Below are 23,665 nucleotides of genomic sequence, written 5' to 3' on the forward strand. Positions count from 1 at the left end.
GGAAGTATAAACGAAAAGTGCAACCGAAAATGAATCCCAATGATTTGTTCAAAACAGGGGGAGGAGCCTATCTGGGACAAGCATAATGTGTCCCAGATAGGCGCCTCCTCCCATTTTTAGCAAATAAGGACAGATAATGATATAATTCGGAGTGACGGTTGGCTAGGAGCGTGCTATGTGGTGAAGTTCTGTTTTAACAGTGTGCTTTACGAGTATGATATTTTACAGGTGCCGTTATTCATTTCACACAAAAAAAAAAGAAGAAGAAAAGAAAAAAACTTTGGTTGCAAAAAAGAAAACTATCTTCCCGGCTCACTCCCGCTCAGGGCCTTCTGGGAGAAGGAAACTCCCACGCTGATGGGGAAGAGGTCACCGTCTTTCCGCTCAATTTGATAACGATTGAGAAACGCCATGAACAGTCGTGTCGCTTAGATACGACCTTCCCCGACTCCTTTGTTGTGCGACTACCATGACACATTTGGGGAACTGACCGGGCACTTCCCTATTTGGTCACGTCGGATATAATTGGGTCACCTTACACGGTTATACTGTTATGTCAGTGAGACCGGACGACCGTTTGTCTAACTAAGCTCACACAAGAATTCGAGCTATTTTAAGAACACAAGAGAAGACGTTTCCTACCACATTTGGATGACGTTTTATTGTTCTTTTCTTTTTTCTTTTTTTTTGTGTGTGTGTGTGCTTTCTCCGTTGAATGGGTCCGCGAAGTTGTGGGCGGAGCATTTACTTTGGGGACTTTTGATTAAAATTAGATGCTTTCATCTTAGCAATAAGTTAATTAATCGAAGAAAAATTAATTGGTTAGTGACTAAAAATGGGAATTAATTACATCAATTTAATATTGATGTAATTAATTCACATTTTTAGTCATGTATCATTCGCGTTTTAGATATTTTTAGTCAGTAAGGTGGCGAGATCATCCTTCCCTTATTGTAAGGCCAGGAACTGTGAGCATCGTTGGTTTCCCTCCATGAATTTCATTTGTCTCACCACCACATTCGTCATCACCATCATCACCTTCATCTTTCTTTCATATGTAAATACTTACCGGAATGAATGTACATAACACAGACTGTAGATATAACCTGTACATATTGTAACTATTGTCACTGCTTGACACCAAGTTAAGGCCAAGTTTTTTGGGGTGTGTTTTTGTTGTGGTGTTTAAATATTTTCTGAAACGGATGTACATAATATTGTCTCTAGTTGTAACTGCATGTTGTATGGTAGTGTCTCGGGTGTATTGCATGTTGTGTGTTGTTACCGCCAGTAAAAGTTTCCTATAACATTTAATATAACGCTACACCAAACCGTAACGCCAAAACGTAACCGCAAATAAAGTGTCACCCACGTAAACGATCAGAAAGGCAGAAGTTCTGCGCCTTTTTGTGACAGTTAACATATATCCAAATTGCCAGAAAAACGCGTGTGTCGTCTTCCATTTTCAACAAATCAGGAAAGTGCGCAAGACTGTCGTTTCAGCGCAGTTCAGCGTTTCCTGCAGAGAAGGTTTCCCCGCAAATATACACTGCATATGAAAAAGCCCCCATTACGGGAACGTTCACGTTCCACACTTCCACCTGTCCAGCTAACAATATCTCTCACGCTCTCTCCCTTTTCTTCGTCTTTTCCCTAGCGAGGTGGAAAGGGATACTCGAGGGGAGGGGAAAATAAAATGCCACGGAGTAACTTTAAATTGTGAGAAGTTTTCTCGTAACATCGCGCCAGTTACTGAAAAAAAAGTAGTTTTCTTGGTTAGGTACAAGGACGTCAAGTATCATGAAACGTCACACCTCGTCATGTCACGAATAATGCACACTTTCTTGTGTGTTTTATGTTTTGTGGAAACTGTGAACCTCTGTGAACTTCACAACTTCACCACATAGCATGCCACTGCACAGAATGGCGCCGTCACCACTTATCGTCGGAAAAGGGTGCGGGGGCGTACCCGTTAGCTATTAACACAAATACGAAGTGTCACAAAAAGGCGTGCGTCTCCCGTTTTTCCTGAGTTCGCAAAGAGAACGACACCGTGTTCGAAATTATGGTTTGCTAGTAGCGTATTCTTCGGTGAAGTTAGGTATTTCTTTCAACCAAGAGAGTTTAGAAAAAAATGCAGTTGGACGAATGCAGTTGAACATTCAAAGGAGTTCCAGACATCCTCCGTGCCATATTCACTGCCATATTCAAGCGCAGCTTTATGCATTGAAATTTCGCCATGAACGTGCTTTGCTCTACATTTTTTTGCCTTCTCTTTCTTCTTTTATTTATTTATTTGTTCATTTTTTCCGATTGGGCTGTCACTGCGGTAGCAAGGTTCGGATCTCCCTTGCACCTGAGGATCACACTCTTTCCCCTTGTACTGACCAAGATGAAACATAACCGTCAGCGAAAATAAAATGCAGTTCTCGCGGGAGCAATATAAAATATTGAAGTGCACCATCACTGAAAGTCGGAGGAAAATCTATCAAGTGGCAGCCAGGAGCCTATGAAAGGAACTTTTTGAAAAAGTTATTCGCGCCACCCGATTGGTTAGAGCCAACGTCGCGCTGTACCCGTGATTGGTCGACGATAATCACGGGATCCCGCCGAGTTTGGCGGAGTGCGGCTCGCGTGCGGTGTCGTCTGCTTTGGCTGTGGTGTTGGGCAGCGCGGTACTCCCGGTTCTCGAGTCACAGTATGGAAGTTTGAGGTTCGTGCGAACAAACAGTGTCCACAATGACGCAAGTGAAAGACGAATGTTTGTCCGCGGACAATCAGACGACTCCCACTACCGAGGATGACGGGGACACTAACGTTACTGAGCCTCTTAGATCGTCGTCTGCAGGTCTTCAGGAGACCAACTGTTACACGCCGAAGCCCGCCGAGCGTGAAGTATGGGGCAAGAAGGCGGATTTCTTGCTGTCTGTGATAGGATTTGCCGTTGATCTATCAAATGTTTGGCGATTTCCGTACCTCTGTTATGCTTACGGTGGAGGTGAGTTCTTAGTTTTCTTTTGACTGTGTGATAACCAGTTCTTCTCTGTTATCTTGTCATTTATGCCCACTATCAACTGCAGTTCTATGTCGATGGTTTTTCACACGCGACTAGGCATACCTTGGACTTGAAAAGAAAAAAGGAAAACATTGTCTCGCGGTGCAGTTATTTGCCAAGGAAAGACGTTGTTTAGCAATTGTGTAATTACCGCTCTCGTTGAAATGAAAAACGCGGTAGTCACCTGAGTAGTGCACGACTGTCACTTTAGGTCAGTAGTGTCAAGCACTACGACACAAGCAGCAGGAATCGCACTACCTGTTGCGTTCGTGGAGCGAAATGAACCCTCGATTTCGCAAGGTGCAGCAGAACATCCTAATCTTGCGGCAAACTTCTAATCTCTTCCTATCGTGTGAGGAATGTAACCGATGAAGGGTCCTGTTTACCGCCAGATATATCGAGAGCTATGAAATAGAATCACTCTTCGGTATGCACACCGCGGCAAGATATACCGTGCGTATATGCGGTTGCGATATTTTTCGGGCATTGCGTGTTCCGCAGCGCGAGAAACACGGCAGAATAACACGTTCGAACGTGCTACGAAAAAAGAAAAAAGAAGAGAGAGGGAAAAAAGAAAAGTAAAAAACCTCGCATCAAATAAAAGTCGCAATGAAAATTTCTTTAAATCCCAGTATATTTCCCGAGTTTCTCTGGCTATTAAACATGTCCTCATCGGACGGCAGAATTATGTGAAGCTTTCGTCCTGAATGTACGTATTTCGAGTGTTATAGATCGTTATTTTGAATAAAAAAGAAATTACAGGTAGATCGAAACATGCAACTCACGGAAAGCATGCTGTTCTGCTGTTACATGGCATACAAGCTAACAACATTGTTCGTACCGAGATCATCGACCCGCATATATGTGTCGTGTTTTGTGTCATGTGGTATATACCAAGTCGACGAAGACAACATCCTTGAGTTTGAGGGACGAGGGGACAGGGGAGACACAAACGAAACGAAACAGGAGACTAAGAAACCAAGTATTCGCGCCTTCTTGTGTGCAGAATGTTTCATGCTGCACTATTAAAACTGACCTTCACCAAATAACACGCTCCTAGCCTACCACCATCCCGAACGACATCGTTCTTTCCCCTGATTTGCTGAAATCGGGGGGCGTACGCCATTTTTGTGGCATTATACAGTTCACAATTGCCACAAACATGGCGTACGCCTCCCGTTTTCAGCAAATCGTGCTATGCGGTGAAGCTCTGTTTTTACGAATGTCTAACTCGTTTCACCTTATACGTATAGGTTTTTAAAGAAAAATATAGAGGCAGTAGTTCCACAAATCTATATTTGTCTACTCTAATATAGCTGAGTAGCGACTAAAAGCTATAACTATATACCTGAAACCAGCTAACTACCGAAGGCTGACTGACGGCCACGAAGGATTGGAAGAGGAATGAATGAGCAAAATTGAAATGTGCAGAAGAAATAAGGTAAAAAGAAAAGGTAAAGAAAGGGGGTGAAGTTACGGTGGCAACAAGTGCTGGAAGCGACGAACCCGGATAATTATTTGTCTTCGTCGCTATATAAGGTGAGGTCCCTATAGCAGACGTGTAGAGTGACTTAGAGTATATAAGTTATACGTAACGGTAGTCGGGGCAGTATCGCGTGCGAAGTGGACAGGACACGAAGAAAAGAAAACGAAGCCGTCGAGCGCGTTTGTGAGTGAAGGTGTTCCTCGATTTGCGTCATACTCGTGCGGTGGTGCTTGCTGGCTACGCAGCAGCAACAGACACTGGGATGGGACGCAAAGAAAGCACTTTACGTATGACACTACGACAAACAAGTCCGTCTGTATCATGCGCTTCAAGAAAGGAGAAAGCCTATTTGAACAGACAGTCAACTACAGGAACCAGGAGCTACCAATTTCACAGCTGCCTATTAATATTAAATACCATGTATGCGGAATAGACGTGTTTACATTTGGCAACATTGATTTTTGTTCTGGGAATGAATATGCCCACCAGAAGCGGAACCGGTTAAAACCGGTATGAACCGTTATTTTTTTGCTCCGGAGCAGAACCGGTACCGGACCGTTTATGATACAACCGGAACGAAAAACGTTACGGTTCGACACCCTGCTTTTTTTTTTTTTTTTTTTTTAATACCCTCTATACTCATTTTCGAAGTTACTTTGAAAATACTTCTCTGTGTGTGACACGGAAGTCAAGCGAAAGATCCTCTTTTGTCTCGGCAATATGCACTTTGTGCTATACATATGTTTCAGCGTCCGAGATAGCCGGGACATCCACGTCCTTCTTGGGAAGGAAGGGGTAGCGTGCAGCGCCTTTGGGAGCATGCATGAGGCGACGTGTTGTCCCGAAGGGTATGTGGGGGAGGGGGTAAACCATTGAGCCACCTATCAGGCATGATGGAAGACCCGAGCCGAATGTGGTAGAGAGAGAAGGCACGTAAATTATTAATGACTCTTGATGAGGTTAAAGGTACGATATGGAGAAACACGACAGTAAATCCTCTCGTTCCTGTAGAGTATTAGTTCGCATGTATCTGTAGATCGGCCGTTCAGTATTGGGGGTATAATGAAAAAAAAGAAAAAGAAAATCGGCCCAGGCTATCGGATAGTATATATTTTTTTTTTTTAAGTGGTTGCTCCTGGGAGCTAACATGTGCCGTACATATATTTTTTGCTAATGCCATTTTCAACTTCACGCTCTTCGTATATTTCTTTGATAGCGAATTTCAGCTGTGACGGCAAAGTATCTTGAAAGTAACGAGTTCCTTTTAAGAGTATTTAATACTCTATGCGAATTTTTTTCAAGATTGCGTATTTAGTACCCTACTCGGTTATTTTATTTTTGCCCGGTACTCCGTAACTTAACTTAAATACTTGTTATGAGTATCTATAGAAGTCTGCCCTACAGGGCATTGCAACTGTAGGTGTTCACCTCAACGTTCCGCAAATATTTCACCATACACTCTTAAAACTGAACTTCACCGCATAGCACGCTCCTAGCCAACCATCATTCCGAATTATATCATTCTGTGTCCCGATTTGTTCAAAACAGGGGGGAGGCGCCTATCTGGGACAAGATAATGTGTCCCAGATAGGCGCCTCCTCCCATTTTCAACAAATCAATACACAGAATGATTTCATTCGGAATGATGGTTGGCTATGAGCATACTATGTGGCTAAGTTCTGTTTTAACAGTGTATGCTCTTATAAATGAACTTCACCGCATAACACGCTCCTAGCCAACCATCATCCCGAATGACACCGTGCTCTCCTCTGTGATTTGCTGGAAACGGGAAGCGTACGCCCTTTTGTGACACTTATGCTGTTCATAATTGTCACAAAAAAGGCGTACGCCTCCTGTTTTCAACAAATCAGGGCAGATAACGATATTTACTCTTAAGACGGGTAGGTAATGGGTAATTGGAGTATATTTACACGTAAACAGAATTCCTCAAAACAGTACGTCACTTCATAACATGCACCTGCAATTTAAAAACAGAGCTTCACCGCATAGCACGCTGTGCGCCAACCATTGCCACGAATGATAGGTAATTGCTTCTAATTCGAAGCGCGTACGCTTTTTTTTTGTGTGTGTGTGTCAATTATCATATCAAAATTGCCACAAAAAGGCGTACGCCCCCTGTCTCTTCGAATAAGGAGCGATGACCGTATCATTGGTGGCAATGGTTGGCGCACAGCGTGCTATGCCGCGAAGTTCTGTTTTTAGAGTGTAACATTTTCACGTTGCTCCACGGCACTTTATGTTTCGATGCAAATAGTTCAGCGTTGTCGCCCCTGCCCTTTGAGTAACCCTTTCCACCTCACAAAGAAAAAGGAAAGGGGAGATTGCTATTGGTCCGGACAAGTGGAACTCGACAACGCGAATATTCCTGGAAAGTGGGCTTTTTCATATGCAGCGCATTCTTGCAAGGAAGCCGTATTCAAAGGAGACACTGAAAGCCCTGAAATGAGACACTCTTAAAAATGAAGTTCACCACATAGCACGCTCCTAGCCAACCATAATCTCGAATGTTATCGTTGCCCTGATTTGTACATTCCCTGATTTCCCCATACAATGCCCTGATTTGTTGAAAACGGGAGGCGTACACCTTTTTGTGACACTTATGCTGTCCATAATTGTCACACAAAAAGGTGTACGCCTCCCGTTTTCAACAAATCGGGGCAGATAACGATATCATTCGAGATGATGGTCGGCTAGGAGAGTGCTATGCGGCGAAGTCCATTTCTAAGAGTGCGGGTTTGCGCATAATAACACACTCAGAGCTGACCGCCGTACATTATGATAAAACTCTCTTTCCTCGGGACTACACCTTTCTGTGACAGTTGGGACTTCTCTGTGTGTAGTTTTGTAACATATGCTCTTCTCTTTCCCTTTTCACAAGGCCTCTGATGACGATGCGCTAGATATATCATCCAACAGTAACATGTAACCAGCAGCTTACGCTGATTAGTAAGGTGCTTCTGATGACGTTTTTCAGGGGCCTTCCTGGTACCATATCTGATCATGCTTGCCGTGGGTGGCATTCCTCTGTTTTTCATGGAACTTGCCTTGGGGCAGTACCACAGAAAGGGGGCCATCACCTGCTGGGGAAAACTTGTTCCCCTACTCAAAGGTATGTGCTCACTACTTCTCTGCACTCTTACAACAGATGGTGGTGGTGACGGAACGGGGAAGTGGTCGTGCGTCCTGGGCCGACTTCAGGGGTGAACTGTACCGACATTTGCCTTAAAACAGAGCTTAACTGTGTAATATTCTCCTATACACTCTTAAAAACGGTGGTGGTGGTGAAAAGGCTCGCCATTGTCGGCCTCGCAGAGGTGTGCAACGTGACGACTAAGGCCCATGGGGAGCGTGCGTCCTGGGCCGACTTCTAAGGGAACTGTGCCGTCTGAAAGCGTCCGAGGACGCCCCCAGCGCCAGGGGCGCGTCTGACGACGCGCAGGAAAAACCCCAGACAGCACAAACGGCACAGGCGGCAAAAATGGACTTCACCACATAGCACGCCTTTGGCACACCGTCCGTCCCGAGCGACATCGTGCTTTCCCTTGATTTGCTGAAAACGGAGGGCGTACGCCATTTTTATGGCATTATGCAGTTTATAATTGCCCCAAAAATGGCGTACGCCCCCCGTTTTCATCAAATCAAGGGAAAGAACGTTGTCATTGGGGATGATGGTTGGCTACGCGGTGAAGATCTGTTTTTCGAGTGTAGCCAACCGCCATCGCGAATGTCATTGCTTCCTTCCTAATTCATTGAAAACGGGGGGCGTACGCGCCTTTTTGTGTCACACACGCAGTTACGTTTCTATTGCCAATTGTATAGGATGGGGACAACACGTATTGCCTGTCCACATATAGCGTTTCAAAAATATTACTGCCCTCGCCCCCAAAACGAAGTTACGTTAATTGTCACAAAAAGCCGTACTCCCGAGACTTTTCCACAAACCAAGAGTGATAATTTGAATAGTGGCAGTTGAAGAAAAAGCGCCAGCAGCGAGATGTGCCTTCACTTCAAACGCAATTATTCTGCCATTATTATCAAGTGCCGTTATTCTATGCCTCTTCTTCAGATGCCATTATTCAATTGAAGTATGCAACTGGGCGTTGTGAGGCTTCTGTTGTGTTTGTCCTATGTTAAATTGCCTCATCTACTATACTGCACTAAAAAAAGAGTGTAATTTTACACCTTTTGGGGACTATATGCATTGTCACAAAAATTAGACACTTTCAGGGGTAAATGCACAGGAGTAAATGAACGTCACAGAGTTGGGAGCGTTTCCCTCTCTGTTCTAAGAGTCCTCGATACATAATTCGTGTGCATGAATGAAAATACTTTGAATCATAAACTGCCAACCGTGATATGTTGAGTGATATAAAATCTTGCGACATACATGGGGCACAATTTCGCAAGAAAGAACCTATATTTTTTTCCTCTGTGTGGGTGGAAAATTGCTACGTTAGCTGAGTTGCATCAAATTCACGAAGAGTACATATTTACTTAGACTGTTGCATTCAGGAGATTCATTTGCGGAGTTCAGTGACTATATTTGCAATTCTGGGGAGTAAGTTTCGGGATTAGGGGACTAAAATGGGGAGTAATTGCAATCTAGGGGACTATAGAAGCTGCAATTACTCTCTTTTTCTTTTTCTTTTAGTGCACGTTACAGGAGTCATAACGATACCATACTGGGCAATGGCCGGCCTTCGGTGCGTTGTGGGTTGTGCGTGTGGTGTTTGGTGGACAAAAACGTATTTGGCAAGTAGATTAAATAGAGAGAAGCAGTAATCACGTAACCCGCAGCCAATTCGTAAGCACTAGTCAAGTGTCTTCAACGAATCTTAAATATAGTTTTTGAAGTATATTTGTACTGTATCTAAAGTACGTTTATTTATCGTATATACTTTAAATACGTTTTTATGCTACCTTGTACATGTCACACCGAGTAAGGTCTGGCAACATGCGGTTCGTTTCCTTGGGAACGGGCGAAGAAAGGGGGCTCAGGAGACGGACGAATCATTGACGCTGTTGAAGCGTCCCTAATGGGTCCAAGGCGGCAGAAAATGAATTTCCGGACCTCTTCCCTAATCCTTCACCTGTTGCTTTAGAATCTTCTTTCTCTGGATGAAGTCATTGTTGCTCACGGCGACTTCTTTTCCGGCTGAGAAAAATTATGCGCTTTTTTTTTCCTTTGTTCGTGTTACCGGTACGTCTTATGTGCCGGTGCCTCAGTACACGAAGTTGCCTGGCTCGCCACTACGAGGCGCGGCTCAGTTAGAAATGACAGTTGACCGCAGTTGCGAAGTATGTTGACCCTATTGCATTCAATTGACTTATGAACTATACCTATGCCCCCAAGGAATGGACTGATTACCTCTTTTAAATTACACTCTTAGAAGTAATGAAAAACAGGAGTAATTGGGACTAGATGCAGTGCCACAAACATTAGTACCCTAGTCAGACGGCAAACTTAAGACCGTTAGCGGAACGGCCGTTACGTCACCTGTTTTTTACAGTTCAATGTCATCGTTCTCTGCCCTTATTTGTCGAAAATGGGAGGCGTACACCTTTTTTTGACAATTCTGTAGTGCGTAATAGCCACAAAAAGACGTACGCCTCTTGTTTTCAACAAATCAGGGGAGAGAACGATGTTATTCGAGGTGATGGTTGGTTAGGAGGTGAAGTTACTGACATTCCGTTTAATGCACTAAGATTACCGTGAGGCTATACACTCTTAAAAATGAACTTCACCGCATAACACGCTCCTAGCCGTCCATCATCCCGAATGACAACGTTTTCTCACTTGATTTGATGAAAACGGGAGGCGCACGCCTTTGTTGTACCAATTATACCGTACATAATGGCACAAAAAGGACACGCCTCCCGTTTTCAGCAAATCAGGGGCGAGAATGCTGTCATTCGGGATTATGGTTGGCTACACTCTTAGAAATGAACTTCACCGCATAGCACGCTCCTAGCCAACCATCATCTCGAATGATATCGAAGTTCATTTTTAAGACTGTAGGAGTGTGTTATGTGGTGAAGTTCGTTTTTAAGGGTGTAGGTTATATAAGACTATCAAGAATTTGCAGACTGATTGCAATGGCCTATTTGCTGTGATGGGGAGTAAATGACTGGTGAAGGGATTAACATGGGGAGTAACTGCCAAGGCAAGGGAGTAGAATCTGTGAGTGCTCCCTAATTTACTTTTTTCCTTCGAGCATACCCTTTTAGTCAGTTTGCCGGCGTCGACCTCATTACTACACTTCATGGTTGAGGATGACAGTACGATGACGTCATGTTTGACGTCATGTTGTATAGAACAGTCAGTCATCTCAACATCTGACAATGGGCATCGCGGAAGCGTTTATCTGTCGTTCGCGCGGCAATTCTGACATCAAACTCGCCGAAGATGTCACAAACACAGCTGTTTCGAGATAGGGAAGTTGTGGTGAAGGAAATATCCTTCTGAGGGTGACGTAGACCTGTCGCAGAGCAGTTGGACGTGACTCAGACATTGACGATTCACAACTGTAGCTTCGTGCCATATGACAGTATACACTCTTAAAAATGAACTTCACCACATAGCACGCTCCTAGCCAACCATCATCTCAAATGATAGCGTTATCTGCCCTGATTTGTTGAAAACGGGGGGCGTACGCCTTTTCTGTGACACTTATGTTGTTCATAATTGTCACAAAAAAGGCGTACGCCCCCCGCTTTCAACAAATCAGGGCAAATAACGATATAATTTGAGATTATGGTTGGCTAGGAGCGTGCTATGTGGTGAAGTTCATTTTTAAGAGTGTAGTATGAGATTTGGCAGATACATGAACTGGGCGGTATCTTTTTGTGACAATGATGAACAGCATAAGTGTCACCAAAAAAAGCGTACGCCTCCCGTTTTCAGCAAATCAGGGCAGATAAGGATATCATTCGATAATACGGTTGGCTATGCGTGCTATGCGGTGAAGTTCATTTCTAAGAGTGTAGGTTTCGCCATTTGCGGAAAGGCTGTTTGTATCCCATTACGAGGTATAACTCTGTGGCTTCTCTGGATCAAAGTTTGCACAGTATACTTATTACTGGCGACATACACCGTATCTCAATCCCCGTTGACAAATACCACCTCTGATAGAAGAGTCGATGGTCCGGTAAACATATCTTCATCTGTAAGCATCGCGATTTCCGCCTTCGTATTGAGTGCCGCCTGCCAACTGAATCCGGGTAGACCGACAAAAATGGAGCACTTCCAAGCGATACGTCTTCATAGAAAGCTGTCTGAAATGCTGCACGACATCCAACAAGAGAAGGACGTCGCATTCCATGTAGATCAAAGTATAATGCTTCAATGATTTGCAAGAGTTTCCGAGAGCGAATGCGAATATAATCGTCGTCCGTGGTGTGGTTACCATTTAAGTCATCATAAAAAGCTTCCTTACGAAGGCAGACATTCTTCCTCATTGTAGACTTCAAAGTGTAATTTATTATTTACTCGTCCACCCGAAAATATAATCTGCACTTTCACAACAGAACTTCACCGCATAGCACGTTGACCGCCAACTATTGCCACGAATGATATACACTCTCAAAAATGAACTTCATCACATAGCACGCTCTTAGCCAACCATCATCCCAAATAACACCGCTTTCTCCCCTGATTTGTTGAAAACGATAGGCGTACGCCTCTTTGTGACACTTATGCAGAAATGTTAATTGTCACAAAAAGGTGTACTCCCAGCGTTTTCCACAAATCAAGAGTGCGGTGAAGCTTTGTTTTAAAAGTGTAGGGTTACTGCTTCTCATTCGAAGCGCGAAGGGGGCGTACGCCTTTTTGTAGCAATTTGAATATATGATAATTGCTACAAAAAGGCGTACGCCCCTCTCTCTCTCTCTCTCTCTCTCTCTTCAAATCAGAAGCGATAACCCTATCATTCGTGGCAGTGGTTGGCACACCATGTGCTACGCAGCGAAGTTCTGTTCTGAGAGCGTGGAAAATGTAACTTATACACTCTTAAAAATGAACTTCACCGCATAGCACGCTCCTAGCCAACCATAATCTCGAATGATATCGTTATCTGCCCTGATTTGTTGAAAACGGGAGGCGTACGCCTTTTTGTGACACTTATGCTGTTCATAATTGTCACAAAAAAGGCGTACGCGTACCGTTTTCAACAAATCATGGAAGATAACGACATCATTCGAGATTATGGTTGGCTAAGAGCGTGCTATGCGGTGAAGTGCATTTTTAAGAGTGTAGTATCGGTAATTCGCAAGGAGCTTCCTAACTTGATCGCCCAGACACGGTCGTCACTGAGAAAGTGTTCCCGCTCCTGATTTGTTGAAAATACGGAGACATACGCCCTCTATGCGACTCGTTTCATTCACGCGGTAGTGGTTACGAAAAGGTCTGCGCCCACTTTCTCATCAAATCAGAAATGATGACGTACAAATTTGACCCGGAAAGTATAGTTTTCCACGAATACATTTCACGCTCGGTAACACGCTGTTCCTTCTTTTTTTCTTTCTTTTCTCTCAGTTTAATTCAATTCAATTGCTCCTTTTTCTCTGTCAATTTCGAAGTGAAAGTCAGATGTCGAACGCGTTGAATGAAGAACACCATGATGACGTAAGCTGCCCGCGAAAATATGGTAGGTCCTCTCATTATTCAGCTCCGCGTTCGTAAGTTTTTCTTGAGTTGGTTCCAAAACGGAAAATCGTACAAAGTGTTCCACTGTCGAGACCTCTGTCACCAAATGTTCATTACAACATCCCTCCGGTGCTACGTATACAGCCATGGCACACGGTGTTTTGGAAGCTGTCTCGTTACCGCATCATTTTTCATTGAATATGCGACATGCTCTTGGCCTGACGAGCGCCCACTCTCTCTGGGACATTCACAATGTGGGACCTTCATTGCATCATGCATAGTATCAGGGGCCACCGATCCAATGAGAGAGCGAAAAAGGACACAGACAAATGATCCACTGTCAATAGCTTTGCTGTATCACAGGAACCGGTACATATACCCAAGTTGGGACTTCGTTGACAACCTCTAGACCACCAACAGAAGCGAACTTGTTTATTTTTTCCCTGGAAATCACCATAAAATTCTTCCTTTATTTTAATTTTTTTTCCGTCCAATTAGGGTTCTTGCTGTGAAAATTTTATGTAAGTACGAGGAATTTAAATAGTGAGATGGTGTGCAGGTGGTGTGCAGGTGCATGAAGGTTAGCACCCCAGGAACAGGACACTGATAAGTGCTGCGTTCGTGTTGTATTTTCTGTGTTCCCCGGCACTGGCAGTTTTTAAAGTTTTTACCAAATACGAGGAATTTACGCGAGAACTAATTTACTTAATTTAGAATTAAATTATTTAAACATGTCGTGCGCAAGTAGCGATCGGAATAATCTGTCCTCTGTCACCGTACCAACAGAGAACAACGACCCTTTATAGTCGGGAAACTATCCAAGGTATAAGTTTGTGACATTCATCTGTCGCCGCAGCCCACAGTATTATAATGTTGCTGTTATTCTGCGCTAGTATCATTCATACAATTTCCAACGCGGCAACAGGATAATTGATCTGTGAAGTTAATTGCGTATAACAACAACCGGCCGATAAAAAAGATAAAGGCATTGAAACAACTTGTTTAGTAGTAGAAGCTTTCACGCAGTGGGCTGCATTTTATCACGTACCAGCAGTCACGCATTGCAGTGCATGCAAGCTTGTATCATAATAAACGCAGTAGTTTCAACGTTTTTATCTTTTATCACTCCTGTTGACCGTACTTGACTCAGTTGCGACGTACCCCAATTGCCACTACTGAGGCCAACAAATTTATACGATACTCTTATTCGAGGAAAGAGCGAGCCGTCCATTTGTGACAACTGACAATATCCAAATTGCCACAAAAAGGCTTACATCTTCCATTTTCAGCAAATTAAGAAGGAGAACCATGTCCTTAACATGAATGACGGTTGCCTCTGAGGGTGTTGTGCGGTGAAGTCCTGCTTTTAGAGTACATTCATTTCGTCCCACACTCTTAGAAATGAACTTCACTGCATAGCACGCTCCCACAGCCAACCATAATCTCGAATCATATCGTTATCTGTCCCGATTTGTTGAAAACGGGAGGCGTACGCCTTTTTTGTGACAATTATGAACAGCATGAGTGTCACAAAAAAAGGCTTACGCCTCCCGTTTTCAACAAATCAGGGCAGATAACGGTATCATTCGAGATTATGGTTGGCTAGGAGCGTGTTATGCGGTGAAGTTCATTTTTAAGATTGCAGAGACAACGTGAGATTGAGTCTGAGAACAACGACGAGGCAGGATGGACGAAGGAACACACACGAGCGACTTGGGAGCTACTTTCATCCCGCTTTTGATTTCAACATTCATTTAGTATTCGATTCGGCTTTAAACTGATTATACTCAAAGCCTTACTATACACTCTTAGAAATGAGGGGGGGAGGGGTCGAGGAAAGTGGGAGAGGGGAGTTGAGGACTTCAAGGTGATGCATAGGCAGGATAACCGATACTGACGGGACGGAGGCACACTGTAGGTGAGAGGTGCACTAGAGTGGTCCTTCCGCTAGGCCCGTTTCTTGAAGAAAGCGCACGAGGCCGCGAGTTTTTGAAAGTCGTTCCGCACAAGAACCTTCGGGGAAGAGGACGTCCGTCAGTATACCAGGCCTGGTGTGAGGAAGATGAGTTTCCCGCATAGTATGGTATGCACGGCATTCTGTCAGGATATGCGCGATAGGCTCCGGATGATTGCAGTGTCCGCAACTGAAGTCCTTCTTGGAGCCGATCTTGAACAGTTGCGAGTTCGTGAACGCAGAAATGAACTTCACCACATAGCACGCTCCTAGCGAACCATCATCCCGAATGACAACGTTCTCGCCCCTGATTTGTTGAAAACGGGAGGCGGAGCGTATTCTGTGCCGTGCATAATGGCACAAAATAGGCTCCGCCTCCCGTTTTCAACAAATCAGTGTCGAGAACGTCGTCATTCAGGATTATGGTTGGCTAGGAGCGTGCTATGTGGTAAAGTTCATTTTTCAGAGTGTATGGCTGAATGGTTATGGAGGAATTAAAGCTGTTTGCAAAGTTGTGCACCGGAGCTGTTATCAGTTCCGCATCGAGCGCCACCTGCCTTTCTCCGCAACCGTGCGAAGTCGTGGTGTTTCCACAACTTCCGTGAACGCGCGTGCGACTATAATCACCACACCCTGTGTACGAAGAAAAATTGCGTCAATGAGCTCCAAAAGATAGCGATATCTCAATTGAAGATGGGAAGACGTAACGAGCTCACTCAGAGCGAGTAGGCGTGAGACGATAGTCACGGCTAATTTGGACCGAGATGTTGTTCGTGACACTGCACGGGTTACCCCCCCGTACATATAGCGCCCTCTGGCGGCCATTGTTGCCGCGTGAGGTTTTTCATCAGGCGTTAATTGCTGTTGTCTGCAGCGTATAAGTCAATGAGAAGACGAAGAAGAGAGAGAGAGAGAGAGGACAACCGTGTCGTATGTCACCCATGTGTTTTATGTGTGGACATGATGTTATCGTATTTTGAAATCTTGCCAGAGATGCCACTGAGCACTGATGCCACACATTTTGGAGACAAAGTGGTGAGTGGCGAGTGTATTTATTTTCTTTTTGGAAAGTCTAATGAGCGGTACACACAACGGTTACCAAAACGCTGTAACGAGAAAGCAGATGAAATGTAGTCCACAATGCGTGAAAGCTCACTCTAAAAACAGAAATTCAGAACTCTACGCCAACCATTGCCCCATGTGATAGGGTTATCGCTTGTGATACGAAGAGATGGGGAGGGAATTGGGCGTACGCCCTTTTGTGTCAATTTCGATATATGATAATTGATACAAAAAGGCGTACCCCCCTCTCTCTTTCCTCGAAACAGAAGCGATAACCCTGTCATTCGTGGCAATGGTTGGCGCACAGCGTGCTATGCGGTGAAGCTCTGTTTTTAGAGTGTAGGAGCGTGTTATGTTTAGTGGAGTTATGTTTTCACACTGTATATAGGGCCAACGGCAGTGTTGATACGTCCGTAGCTTTATTAGGGCCACGTGACACCAAGAGGACACAGATAGTTTTACCTCCAACGGTGGGGAGTTTTGTCGGCACGCAAAAATAACCGTTCGAAAAAGAACTTTTTAAAGGTCTTCCGCTTGTCCGTTTTTTTTTTTTTTCGTTGAAACCTTCTTCACAAGTACACTCTTAAAAATGAACTTCACCGCACCGCACGCTCCTAGCCAACCATCATCCAGAATGATACCCTTATCTGCCCTGATTTGATGAAAACAGGAGGCGTACGTCATTTTTGTGACACTTATGCTCTTCATAATTGTCACAAAAAAGGCGTACGCCTCCTGTTTCCGACCAATCGGGGCAGATAACGATATCATTCGAGATGATGTTTGGCTACGAGTATGCTATGCGGTGAAGTTCATTTCTAAGAGTGTACACTCTTAAAAATGAACTTCACCGCATAGCACCCTCCTAGCCAACCATAACCTCGAATGATATCGTTATCTGCCCTGATTTGTTGAAAACGGGAGGCGTACGCCATTTTTGTGACAATTATGAACCGCATAAGTGTCACAGAAAAGGCGTACGCCTACCGCTTTGAACAAATCAGGGCACATAGCGATATCATTCGAGATAATGGTTGGCTAAGAGCGTGCTATGCGGTGAAGTTCATTTTTAAGAGTGTAGGACTGGCCAGGAGATTCCTTAGCCATTCTTTCGTTCTCGAAGATACAGGAAAGGTTCAGAGAAAGGTTCATCCACCCTATATGAAGAACTCTCGAAGAACGTTTTTTTTTTTTCTTTTTTCTTATCTGTAGACGAGCTTCGTACAATCCCCAAAGATGCGGCCATGCCATTTTTTTACGCAGGTGTCGGTTACACCGTGGTGTTGATAGCATTTTACGTGGACTTCTACTACAACGTCATCATTGGCTGGGCACTATACTACTTCGTCGCTTCCTTCTCCGCTGAACTGCCGTGGACGAACTGCAATAACACGTGGAACACGGCTGACTGCGTCGAGATGGCCGTCGGGGAGCGGCTGAGTGATGCCACGAACGACACCCACATCAGCAACGCCACCTTCCTGCTTGGCAATCTTTCGGCACCGCAGCGCAATTACACCACACCTGCTCAAGAATATTTCTCGTGAGTGATTCTTTAAAGTCCTCTCCATTGATTAGGTGATTGATTGCCAGTTCTAGATTGTTCGTGTCGAACTGTTACTGTATATATCATCCTGTGCAACGGTTGCCCTCCAGCATGTCACGCGGTGGAGTTGTGTTTTTGAGAGTAGCAAGCCATACCGTCTGGCTGACCACTCTAAACCCATAATAAGGAAGGAAGGAGCGTGCAGCTGAATACTCGCTCAATTTTCACGATACGCGCAAAGTCATATCCGCTTGCGGGATTTCGTAAATGAAAAATAAGACATTAGGGAGTTTGAGAACAGCGTTTGCTGCAAAACGCCAACGCAAAACGGAAACTCTTTATCGGACGCAGCAGGTTCGTCCGCACGGTGCTTATAGAATAGCCGGAATAGCGTTTCCGTGACGTACGTAGAGCAGCTGGCTTGCGTCTATCGCTTGCAGCGCCGTTATGGCTAGAAGCGGAAAATAAACGACCCAGAGGAATCACTTTTTCCGAGCATACTTTGTTGTTCCTAATAAAAATATATGCTATCGCAAGGCAACCCACGGCTTTCTAGTCATTTACTTGGAAACATTTTAGCAGACGACGGAGTACTCCTGCCATGTTCAAAATGATCACGCAGTTTCCCGTCGGCCGCGAGAGCAACGCGCAGCCGCAAAGTCCCCGCAATTTCCAATACAAAATAGCGAACTCGCGCAAGACGCAAAAGCCGAGTTTACGTTCTGGTCTATGCGCAGTGGCGATAACGCTATTTCTCGCGCACGCAAAGCTCCCGAGCCCGCTGTTCTAAAACTCCCTATTCGGAGAGGTACTGATTCGTAAAATCCGAGTAAAATCGTAAATGCCAACGAGGAAGATCCTTTCACTTCAACTTGGAATGCTATACTCTAAAAAATGATAACAAATAAAACCATCAGCCAGCTCGTACGCGCCATTCAAATCGGGTGAAATCAATCAAAACAAAGTGGACTTTTTTCTTCACAAAAAAGAAGCAAAGCAAACGTTTCCGAGCGCACGAAAGTAGCGCATATAGCGGCAGAAAGTGAGGTGGCTCAGACGCCGTGGCGTTGCCCAGCGGCGTGTGAAGGAGCGCTGGGTTCATCGGAGCGTACCTTACCAGCCTGTCAGGCCGTTATAGATGGAGCCGGACGGACGGCCAAATATCCCCCGGAAATGGTGCCACTCGTGGTGCTCATTCCTCGCGGCCTGCCTACCTGGGCTACACACACACATACACTAACAAATATACAGCACCCCCCCCCCCCTCTCCTTCTCCTTCTCTCCTCTGGATGAAAGTGTGGGTGCTGATACGAAATTTATAAGCGCCGTCCGACTGGCTCGTGGAATTCACTACGCGAATCGAGGGGAATGTTTTGGGGACTCGGGTTGTACCGTTACTTGTATGCAAACCATTTGCAGGTAAAATTACTGCACGTGCTCCTAAAACAGAACGTCACTGCATATAGCAAGCTCGTTCTGATTTGCTCGCGATTTGTGGGAAGGGTGGGACGTACGTGTTTTTGTGACAATTAGCGTAATTGCGCAAGTGTCACAAGGAGATGCACGCCTCCCGTTTTCAATGAGTCACGAGAGAGAACGATGTTCATTCTGGATGACGGTATACACTCTTAAAAATGATCTTCACCGCATAGCACGCTCCTAGCCAAACATGATCTCGAATGATATCGCTATCTGCCCTGATTTGTTGGTTAGGTTAGGTTGGTTGGTTGGTTAGGAGCGTGCTATGCGGTGAAGTTCATTTCTAAGAGTGTACGCTGTAGCCCTCCTACACGCTTGAAACACAGCTTCACCACATAGCACGCTGAAGGTACACCATTGTACAGAGCGATACATCTATCACGCTTGATGTGTGGAAAGCTCGGGCGTACGCTTTTTTGTGACAATTAACACTTCCGCATAAGTGTCACAAAAAGGCGTACGCCTGCCGTTTTCAACAAATCAGGGGAGAGAACGATGTCTCTCGGGCTGATGGTTGGCTAGGAGCGTGCTATGCGGTGGAGTTAATTTTGAGAGTGTATATACTTGATGAGAATGCACGTCATTTTGTGACACTTACCCAGTTAGGCATCACAGAGAGGCAAATCACGAGTAATAACTGTGTAATTCTCTGCAATGGTTGGGATGTTCAGAGCGATATGTGGTGAGGTTCTGTGGTGAGGTTCCGAGGAGATATGTGGTGAGGTGTGATGAAATCTTTTTATGAAATGTGATGAAAAATTCTTACATCGTTCTCTAAACAAGTGACCCCCTTGGGTGTTCCTAAAAACTTTGTCATCGTTGTTTTACGTGTGCACTCTCAAGACCAACCATTGCACATAATGATGCTGTTGTATCACTCCTGATTTGCAGGAGGCGCGCTGCTCACGCCTTTTCGTGACAATTAGCAAAAGCGCATAAGTGTCACATTTGCATTTGTATTTTTCCTTTCTTTTCTTTTTTTTCTTTAGTTGCAGAATTGGTCGGGTGCCGAATTGAATGCCCTCCATATATAATTTTAAAATCTACTCAACAACTTATCATCTACGTTCCGCCTTCGGGAATATGGTTGACCAATTAAGAGCACGTCTTTCGGTGAAGTTCGGTTTTAAGTCTGCGGAACAGAATTTCTCAGAAATAAAAACAGAATTTCTGCGGAGGATCGTAAAAGAATCTTCTCCATCTTCTGTTACTCCAGTGTTACTCCTGTTTCAGGCGCCACCTGCTGGAGCTGCAGTACAGTACTGGCATCGACGATCTAGGCAGCGTCAAGTGGGACACTGCTCTCTGCCTTCTCGCCGTCTATATCATCTGTTACTTCAGCCTCTGGAAAGGAATCTCAACTTCGGGAAAAGTACGTTGGTGTCATATCAGGTGTTGTCGCCCGATTCTCTATCGCGAAAGGCGCGATATTCTTCCGATATCGAAACGGACATTATAAACAAAAAATGCCCATTTCGATGGCACTTCATAATAACCCACACTCTTAGAAATGAACTTCACCACATAGCACGCTCCTAGCCAACCATCATCTCGAATGATATCGTTATCTGCCCTGATTTGTTGAAAACGGGGGCGTACGCCTTTTTTTGTGACAATTATGAACAGCATAAGTGTCACAGAAAAGGCGTACGCCTCCCGTTTTCAACAAATCAGGGCAGATAACGATATCATTCGAGATGATGGTTGGTTAGCAGCGTGCTATGCGGTGAAGTTCATTTTTAAAAGTGCAGTGTCGTAGCCAGGGTCGGTAGGGAAGGACCCCCCCCCCCCCCCCCATCACTGTCAAAACAGAACTTCACCGCATTCACGCTGTGCGCCAACCATTGCCAGGAATGATAGCGTTATCGCTTCCGATTCGAAAAGAGAGGGGGGCGTAGGCCTTTTTGTGTCAATTTGGATAGTATATGATAATTGACACAAAAAGACGTACGCCCCCTCTATCTTCGAATCGGAAGCGATAACACACACCTTTTTCAGTCAGTTTGGACATATAATAATTACTACAAAAGGCGTACGCTCCCCCTTCAAACCTCCCTCTCTCTCTCTCTTCGAATCAGAAGCGACAACTCTATCATTCGTGGCAATGGTTGGCGCACGGCATGCTATGCGCGTTGAAGTTCCAACCATTGCCACGAATGATAGAGTTGTCGCTTCTGATTCGAAGAGAAACAGAGAGGGGGAGAGGGGGGGGGCGTACGCCTTTCGTGGTAATTATTATATGTCCAAATTGACACGAAAGGCCAAAAAGGCGAATGCCACCCTTTCTCTTCGAATCAGAAGCGATAATCCTACCATTCGCGACAATGGTTGGCGCACAGCCTGCTAAGTTCTGTTTTTAGAGTGCACGCTACTGTAATAACCGCCCTCATTTTTCACTAATGAACGAATGAATAATTAATAAATGAATGAACTAAAATAATGAAGATGTAACATCATAACAGACTAATGATAGCACAATGCGGTGTCCTACAGAGCTACGAGGGCAATTTTATTTATTTTCCGTGTACTATCAAATTCCTATAACCCAGGCCCACCTTTCAAGTTATTTTCCGCATTTGTCAACAATATCAATTATTCTGTTCTCCCATTTTCTAAGCAGAACGTTTAGGAGCTGTCCCGTCTACCCGTGCAATGTCGCCAGGTCACTGCAACGAGAGGTGACTGGCTGAACGGACAGCGGGGTCCTCTGGTTACTTCCTGTAGCAGTTAATTGGGCGAGAGCCGGCGACGGAAGTGGAAGGGTCCAATGGCGTCTTCTGAGTGATTTTCCGTGTCCCCATCATCGCGCCAAGGGCGAGGGGACCGGAAGCCCCAGGAGCCCGGGGTCTGCAATAGCCCATATAGTTTTATATAGCATAGAAAGGCCCCCCATCTCTTTACCTCTATCACCTGTTACTTACGCTCGATGGATATTTTCGTGTCTTTTGCTTTTTTTTTTTTTTGACCCCATCTCCTTCTAACGAAAATTATGTCTCTCCACGAAGCGGACCGCATTTCGTATTTTTTTGTTCGTAGCTGCTTTTTTATGGATGGTCTTTTTTTTATGGTCGTTCTGAATGGTGTCCTTGTACACGGTGGTAAATCGAAATGTGTAGTAATAAATGGGCCGCTGAGAATTACAGTTGACTCTTGACTTTCGCGGGTTCAGTGTTTGCGAATTTGATTATTCGCGATTTTTTTGTTTGTTTCGGTTTTGCAATTGCCTGCATCTTGCATAATTTCGGAATTTCTGATAGGTGTGATCGTGACTTGTCACGGGGGCCATGAAACGGCGTGTACAAAGCTGTTTTCAGTGTCTCTTCTGTCTTGAAACTAACGAGTCTGATAAGTCCAAAATGTGGTCCTTTTACTGATTCAGAGAGTATTCCCAAGATGCAAGAAGCAGTGGAGACCTTCAAAGAAAATGTTGATTTATTAGATATGCTGATTATAGGGAGAAATCACCTTCTGCAGCTGCTCGCCATCAACGAGTCAGCAGCATCACTCTAAAAACTGAACTTCACCGCATAGCACGCTCTGTGCCAACCCTTGCAACAAATGATAGGGTTATCGCTTCTGATTCGAAGAGAGAGAGAGAGAGAGGCGTACGCCTTTTTGTGTCAACTTGGATAAGTGATAATTGACACAAAAAGGCGTCCGCCTTCCTCTCTCCTCGAATGAGAAGCGATAATCCTATCATTCGTGGCAACGGTTGGCACAGAGCGTGCTATGCGGTGAAGTTCAGTTTTTAAGAGTGCTCGGTGTTATTCGGGAATTTTCGCAAACCCTCGCGAAAGTCAAGGTCCACCTCAGCAAGCATTTGAAAGACGATGCATGTGTTCGCTGTGCATACTATTTCGCCGTGCATGTTCTACGAATGCGCTGCCCATTGCTGTGTCACCCCTTATTGTCTTCGCCAGCTGCGTCGCTGCGTGTGACATGCTGTGACATATACTGCGCAGGTGGTTTGGTTCACTGCCCTGTTCCCGTACTTCGTTCTGTTCATCTTGCTCATCCGAGGAACTACCTTACCCGGAGCTGCCCAGGGTATCGCCTACTACCTCACACCTGACTTCAGCGTGCTCTCCAACCCGAGAGTAAAAAAAAAAAACAAGATATTCACTACCTATGTGCTTAAAAGCGCAAAAATTCCTCACCGCGGAATGAGAAATGCCGTTAGTTTAACACCAACACGAAAGGAACGAGATTCATCCGTTGCGTGGTTCGTGGTTTATATGAGCGACAGAAATCGCAATGTACAAGGGTCATTCAAGGCTGACCGATATTTTTATGTCGTTAAATACAATGGAAAATTCGGGAACCAGTGGTCCCAGAAGACAGTTCCCATGAACTTCCCAGGAGATGGCTGCATCTTGCTTTTCTTTGGCGGCAGGAAAGCCTTATGTCGCCGTTCCACA

General features: G+C 44.8%; 1 protein-coding gene across 1 annotated transcript in view; it reads left to right on the forward strand.

Moving 5' to 3' along the window:
* The first annotated feature begins 2,647 nt into the window (after nucleotides 1–2,647).
* Nucleotides 2,648–23,665, forward strand: part of LOC135371139 (sodium-dependent dopamine transporter-like) — a 34,258-nt gene continuing 13,240 nt past the window's right edge. The window contains exons 1-5 of the mRNA XM_064605167.1: nucleotides 2,648–2,998; nucleotides 7,537–7,671; nucleotides 17,486–17,765; nucleotides 20,481–20,619; nucleotides 23,210–23,344. Of these exons, the coding sequence (XP_064461237.1) occupies nucleotides 2,740–2,998; nucleotides 7,537–7,671; nucleotides 17,486–17,765; nucleotides 20,481–20,619; nucleotides 23,210–23,344 (948 nt within the window). The 5' untranslated portion in view covers nucleotides 2,648–2,739. The remainder of the gene's footprint in view (nucleotides 2,999–7,536; nucleotides 7,672–17,485; nucleotides 17,766–20,480; nucleotides 20,620–23,209; nucleotides 23,345–23,665) is intronic.

Source organism: Ornithodoros turicata, chromosome 10 (assembly GCF_037126465.1).
Source record: "Ornithodoros turicata isolate Travis chromosome 10, ASM3712646v1, whole genome shotgun sequence".
NCBI classification, from domain to species: Eukaryota; Metazoa; Arthropoda; class Arachnida; order Ixodida; family Argasidae; genus Ornithodoros; species Ornithodoros turicata.